This window comes from Penaeus vannamei, chromosome 20 (genome assembly GCF_042767895.1).
Source record: "Penaeus vannamei isolate JL-2024 chromosome 20, ASM4276789v1, whole genome shotgun sequence".
NCBI lineage: Eukaryota > Metazoa > Arthropoda > Malacostraca > Decapoda > Penaeidae > Penaeus > Penaeus vannamei.
Window position 1 is genome coordinate 7,008,044 of NC_091568.1, and position 7,500 is coordinate 7,015,543.

The following is a 7,500-nucleotide window of genomic DNA, read 5'->3' on the forward strand; positions in this document are numbered from 1 at the left end:
ATATATCCACAGACAGGTTGAGATATTTCATAAGATTTCATCAGAATATTCAGATCAAGTGATGAACAGAATCTAGAATGAAAGAGTTGAAATAAACAGTAGCGCATAATTGGCCAAGGAACGCACCGTTCCATTCCATTGCAATGCAACGACACACACATGGCAGACAACAGAGCATCCAACGTTATGCAATCAGCACAGGTGGTGTAGGATACTTACCCAGCAGTTTTTTTTTTGTTTGTTTGTTTGTTTGTTTTTTGTATTATTTTACTACTACCGTTTAGATGACTAATTGGTGTCCTATACTTCTGATATGTTAAAGATTTTCACTTCACGAAAAGCATAACGTCTTGTAGTCCTGTCTTTTTATGTGTCTTATTCCTATGAACACTAAAGAACAAAAACTTGACAAATCCTATGACGAATCTTTTTGGACATTTCTATCATTTAGAGAGTAAACAATGTTTGGAGTTATCTCCTGGACATCAAAGCAAAATCTATCACACCAGGAAATCCATATGCATTACAGACATTACTTGGAAAACACAGAGCAAACCTGTCCTAAAACATTTCCCTTGACGTGGAAATGGAAAACAAAACACTCTCCCAGCCTTAAGTCTCATTAAAAGGCTGTTTACATAAAGAACAACAATCTTCCTGGAAGTGCGGAGTCCTGTAGTCTCGGAAGCTTCCTCAAATCACATTTTTTTCCTTAAAAGAAGTATAAAACTAATACATTACCTGCTTCTTCTCGCCTTCTTTGGGCTTCTTAGTGGAAGCGCCGACATTGGCGAAGTAAGCAATGACCTTCTTTGTATTTTCAGTCTTGCCTGCACCAGATTCTCCTCTGTGTTAGGAGAACAGAATCGTCCAGTTAGCGGAAGCGAAAGGAACGAGGCTGAGGCGAGAGTGAAGCCAAAGGGTTCGTGTGAAGCTACTTGGCTCTCTACACGGACACATCTACACGTCGATGATGGAAAGATTAACAGAACAATGAATGGGAAAAGAGGGAGACGAAAAGAAATAAAAGAGACGACAACGTTATAAAGAAGCTACGGACACAACAACAGCGGGCGGGGGTCGTGACGCGGGAAGCTCGAATATGAAGCGTGGTACTCAGTGGTTTTAGAAAAGGGTCGTTTAAGGACAGAGGAATGGTAGTCAATACCCAGCATACTTTAAGCTTAATTAAATTGCAGGTGGCGCTTGTTTGTGCATTAGCCAACATCAAGAAGCCATTGATGGAAGCGGACTTTAGAAACGATAATTACAAGAAAAAAAAACGTCCAACAGCAACGGAAATTAACATAAATTGAAAGTATTCATAATCCTCTACTTTTAGATTATATTTCTCTCTTTTCCTCTTTTGCAAAATCTAGTTTTCCTCGGCGAAGGGAACTTACACCAGATGAGAATTTGGGCATCTCTTTCTGCTTTCCCTTCTTTTCAAAGGAATCACTTTTCCTTGCGATGTTGGCAAAGTACTGGATAACTTTCTTCGTGTTCTCGGTCTTGCCGGCTCCTGACTCGCCACTAGCCAGCCAGCCAGCCAGTCAGAGGGTGAGTCACAAGAGAACGTGAGGAGGTAAGAGTGAGGTGAGTCAAGCTGTGGTGGAAGTCAAGGAGGAGAAGGAGGCGAGGGATGGAGGGTCCTGTCCTCATGAGCGCCATCCCTCACCCTCCTTCCTTGGGGACTCAATATCGCCTTGGATATCGTCTTTCAGATTTTTTTATATCACAAAACGTAAAGAGAAAACATTAGTGGGAGGCAAAATCGTGGTCAGTGGATGGTGAAAAGTCATCACTGACGTTTATAAAACAGTTTTCTTATTGTTAAAGAGTTCAAAGGCAAATAGGTGTTTTTTTCATTGTCTTGATATGAACTTTTAGAATATAAAAAAAAGGTTTCTTACACAGGCAGTGGAATTGGTCCTTTAAATTCCATAAACATACTGGAACTGGAATGTGTCACACGTATTCCATAGACAAGACAGGGGGAATAACACGCAGGTAACAACTTAACATGGAAAATAACACGTGAATACCAATCAAATGGGGAAACAAAACATATAATTTCCTAACAGAGCAAGTGGGACAACTCTCAACACACAATGTTGGGTGAATGACTATTTCATGTGTGATATTACAGAGGAATTGACCAAATAGTGAACGATTATCCATGTGTGTTCTAACAAGGTAATTACCCACCCAGGGAACGACTATTTCACGTGATATTACAAGGGAATTGATCAAGCAGCAAATTCATGACTTTTATAATAAAGGCTACCAAAGGATATTTCTCAAATCGAAAATGAAAGATCCGACATTTAATACATACAAGAATTAAACAATAACCTACGATATGAATGGCAGAAACAACTTGGAAACTTAAAAAAAAGAAACAAATTGAATTTAACTCCCTTGTCCAATATTCAGCTATCAATAACTGAAGAAAAATAATGTTAAAGAGGCATGGACTTACGTGATAAGCATAGACTGGTTCTCGTGGTCTGAAAGATGAAACAAAAACATAAACATCTGTTGCGGTTCAGATAGTTCAGACAATAATGTGTAGAGCAAACTATATGGTTATCTGTATTGTTCGGGCAACACAAAATGGTTTGAATATAGAAGCTAAGAATATGTCACGATATGCTTACTGATACATATATATGCGGGTGTGTAAATATATATATGTGTGTGTTTGTGTGTGTGTGTGTTTGTGTGTGTGTGTGTGTGTGTGTGTGTGTGTGTGTGTGTGTGTGTGTGTGTGTGTGTGTGTGTGTGTGTGTGTGTGTGTGTGTGTGTGTGTGTGTGTGTGTGTGTGTGTGCGTGCGTGCGTGCGTGCGTGCGTGCGTGTGTGTGTGTGTGTGTGTGTGTGTGTGTGTATGTGTGTGTGTGCACTGTATATATATATATATATATATATATATATATATATATATATATATATATATATATATATATATATCAAAAGGAAATATCTTGCCTCGTTGACCATATAAGGTATGTGTGCGAGCAGATGCCAGAGCAGTGTTGGCAGTGTATTAAAATAGTCACGGGCCAGAGAGACGCCCTAACCCCCCCCCCTCCCCCTCCCACACCCCTACCGCCTTCCCCATCTTCTATCATCCAACCCACCCACCCCATCCACCTATCCACCCTCCTATCCACCTACTCACCCATATCTCATCGCCTGTTTTCCTAATATCTTGGACTGTATCTTTATACTTAGCCCCAGTCAGCTAAGTATACCATAGTTACATCCATTACCTTATGCCGTTAATACTTGTCTACTAATACCATTTAGCCCTTATTTTATCCTTTTTTAATCATTATTATTTCCTTTCTTCTCTCATGGATCTTCACCTTACCTCTTATCTAGTATATCTCAATTTAACCTCACTGTCTCACCACGTCACTTTTACAACATATTTTACTACGTTTTTTTTTCCTTTTCTTATCTATATTACATCACTAACTGCCAAAGACTAATCTGTTATTTCTATCTCTATTTTTATCTAATTTCAAGATACCAATTAAACACAAAGCACATGTAGTAACCATTAGGCTAATAAATCATCTAAAAATAGAATTTCTATATGGTCAAATTTCATTTTTTTCCTTTTTTCGATTTAGATTATGTCTTCTATCTATCTATATCTATATCTATATTTATATATATTAATATATAAAATCCAAACCTTTTTTTATATCTTTTTATATACCTCATAAAAAGATATAATCTGATCATAGCTCATCCCCCATTCATGAAAATCTACGCTAAAAACCCTGATACTATTCTTACTCACCTGATGATTATAATTCTTTGAAATATGGTATTTGTGTTTGATAAATTGACCTATAATCATGTACCGCAATGAACAGATTTTGCGTTTTACCTCCCTATAGAGTAGCCATTGAATTATGATTCAGATTACGAACTATATTATATGTTTTTGCAACCGCAGTGAGTACGACTTTTTGGCTATTCTGTCTTAGGTAATACTGTAAGCAACATGCTGTATTTTAGGTGTTACATATGAACTAACTACAGCGAAGCTATTGCAGCCAGTAAATCAAACCATAAATCTAATATTTTCCCAAAAAACAGCCGAAATGTTATAATACACGTGATTTTTTTTCTTCTAAATTATCCTACATCAGTCACCACTCACCGCTGAGGCCCTGTCTCTTTTTAAAACCCAGAACTCAGCCTAAACAGCCCATCCTTTTACCCTAACGACTTTTTATCACTCCCTTTTCGTCGAGCTGTCACCTGTCACTGCCTTGTTAAGTGCCACTCTTTTGACACGCTCTTTTGCCCGTGAAATGGAGTACCTCCCGTTAACTGATTCTCTTTTGTTTCTTGCTCTTTTGTGGTTCCCGCGCAGTGTTTGAAATCTTTTAGAAGTTTAGTTTGCGATTTTTATGAGTACCGTATATGTATTCCCTCCCCTTAACTAATTCTAGTTAATAAAAAATATGAAAACCTAATCTTTCATTTTTTTTTCTTTTCATCGAAGAACTTGACTGACATAGAAAACGGGAGAGACTCACTCTGCAGCATGTCCATGTAGGCGCCGTCGGAAATGGCGAAGATGTGAGGGGGGACTTCGTTACGCCTCTTTCCCTGGTAGATTTTGACGCAGCGGTTGGTGTAGATCGGGTAGCGCTTGTAGGGGTTGATGGCGACGCAGAAGAGGCCGGAGTAGGTGTAGATGAGCTTGGTGATGTAACGCTGCTTGAGGTTGTACAGGACGGAGGCATCGTTGAGATAGGTCAAGTTGGACATATCCTCGCATTTCTCGAACTTGGGAGGGTTGACCTGCAGCACCAGATCCTTCTTGAAGTTCTTGGTGTCGCCGCCGGGCACCAGCACGGTCACCAGGTCGCCCTTGGTGCCCTGGATCTCGCCGAGGACGTAGCCCTCCTTCTCGCAGGGCACCCAGCAGGCCTTCTTGGCATCGTAGGGCTTGGTCTGGTCGATGCGCTTCTGTTCCAGGGACACGTACAGGTACTCGGTGGGGTCGGGGTCGGGCCCGGTGCTCTTGACGATGTGGCCAGGCATGGTGGTGGTGCGGGGCGCTTACAGGCAGACAGTCGAGGTCAGACACACAGTACGCAGAACAGCCCTGGAACTTTCCTGGAAAGGGACACCGGGCGCGTTAGACAAGGCGGATTTCAAGTGAAAATATATCGGTACAATAACAGCGTGATTATAACGGCATTAACAAATACTAGTAAACGATATGGTTATTCAAAACACGTAAATTCTTAATCGTAAATTTTTAACGTTTTTTCTGAGATATTTTTTTGAAAAAAATCAAGTTTGGCTACTGGAAAAGATGCATAAATACTATCATAACGTATCATGATCCTTTTACATGCCATAAATAAATAAAACAAGTAAAATACACTTTACTAAGCAAAAGCGAATTTCAAAAATATAGATTAAAACATGAAAACTGCAAATAACGATTTTTTTAAATATTCTTACTGATTAAAATAATATCAACCAAATGCATAAAAATCAAAATGAATAGCAGTCCCCAAGTGAAAAATGAAATAACAAAAATAAGCGAATAATCAGATAACGAAAGCCACGCCACAACCGATCCCCTCCCACACCAAAGCGACCAGCAGGAGCCGCAACAACGCACCACCTCGATCACCCTCCGAAGGACAACTGAAGGGGAGGAACAGGGCGTGGAACTCATATAGCCTACGTGAGCGAAGGGGCCAAGATGGCGAAGGGGTGGGCGGTGGGTGGCGGTCGGGGGTGGGCGGTGTATAGAGTTGGCACGGGCCGGAATAGGGTAGGAACTTGACACCAGTGCCAAGTTATAAATATATTCCGGCAGGTGCCATGGTAGGGGGTGGTGGTGGGGCGTAGGTGGCGAGAGGGAGGATGGAAAGAGGCTTTGCGGTTCCTGCTTGCTGATTGGTGGAGGCGAGAGTATAAGCTCCGTGAACTATAGATGGTCGAATCGAGGCCCATTTTTTAATGTAATGAGAAGATCGAATGCACGTTTTCTGGGAAGAGTATGTTCTACCGAAGCAATTTTGTTTTCTTTCGGAATCAGAACATCTATATCAAACTAGTTATTCGCAGATGATACTTTTTGACGGAAAGAAAAGACTAGAATAAAAAAGAAAGCTATTTTACTTCCTTTCGCGTGTAAATCACAATAAAAATACACTTAAAAACTGAATTCTTATAGATGCAATAGTGCATAAATTAGGATAACAGACACTGAAAATGGTAAATTAGTAAATTAGTAATCTACATTTAAGATTTATATTTCTGACTTAGTACTAGATATGTTTGTATCTGTGTATGTCAGAAAGGCTAAAAGTGTGTTTACCGCTGCATTTAAATCTCCGCATATCATAAACAAATATGTATATATAGATAGATAGATCAATAAAATAAATATATACATACATGCATGCATACATATATATATATATATATATATATATATATATATATATATATATATATATATATATATATATATGTACGTATATGTGTGTATATATAAATAAATAAATATATATATACATATATATATATATATATATATATATATATATATATGTATATACATGTATATATATGTATATGTACGTATATATGCATATATGTATATGTATATATATATATATATATATATATATATATATATATATATATATATATATATATATATGTATATACATATATATCCATATACAAATATACATACACACAGAAATCATATATATGTAATTAGTTTTGACAGATAGTAACCACGCGAATAACAATGGCAGTAATAACACCGAAAAAATATCATCAATATAACGGCCCAGACAAAAATATTAGTATTGATGAAGTTGGCGATTTTTTTCCCTTTTACGGAAAAAGTGTTACTGACAATAAAACAAATTTGATTTTTTTGGGGGGTGTTTAACCTATAATTTACACACAAAATGTTATTGAAAATATGCTATTTAGCTTTGGAAAAACCCACTTTGGGGAAAATGGACAAGATTATTATGTTGGAACACTCGAAATCGATTAAGATATAGACAAAGATAGAGACAAAAATATATATAATACAATCAGTTTGAAGGAAGGGGATACAGACATATCGAAATGTCAGTGGTAAAAGTAAGGATAAGAAATTCCACGCTTCTTTTTTAAATCCACTAGAATTGATTTTTAAATGGCTCTAGATTATAAACATCTTCAAGACAGACAAGAATGACTTGCAAGGGATGTGCTCAGCGAGGGCGTCACCCTTAGCATGGCGCCTGAGGGGGACTTGCCTGTTTTGTAATGGGTATTTTCTTTCGTTTTTCTATTTGAATAAAGGTCAGTTAATTCTAAATAAACAAATGAAAATGTGAGTGAATAGAGATTTTTTTAATATATGAAGAGGGAGACTGTTCGATCCAGCGGCAATCCTTGACACAGGTCCTGCGACCCGAGGGGCGCCTGTCAAGCGACGTGAC

General features: G+C 38.2%; 1 protein-coding gene across 50 annotated transcripts in view; it reads right to left on the reverse strand.

Annotated features, from left to right (window-relative positions):
* Window positions 1–7,500, reverse strand: part of LOC113810227 (myosin heavy chain, muscle-like) — a 43,312-nt gene that overhangs the window by 35,413 nt on the left and 399 nt on the right. For 24 of the 50 annotated variants that reach the window (XM_070134913.1, XM_070134916.1, XM_070134924.1 and 21 more), the window contains exons 1-4: window positions 5,664–5,806; window positions 4,561–5,146; window positions 2,483–2,510; window positions 1,404–1,533 (exon numbers count right to left, since the gene is read on the reverse strand). In XM_070134913.1, coding sequence (XP_069991014.1) covers window positions 1,404–1,533; window positions 2,483–2,510; window positions 4,561–5,071 — 669 coding nt within the window. In that variant the 5' untranslated portion in view covers window positions 5,072–5,146; window positions 5,664–5,806. Of the gene's footprint in view, window positions 1–741; window positions 848–1,403; window positions 1,534–2,482; window positions 2,511–4,560; window positions 5,147–5,663; window positions 5,808–7,500 lie in introns of those variants that run through there. The other 26 variants (XM_070134952.1, XM_070134941.1, XM_070134951.1 and 23 more) reach the window with 6 other exon arrangements.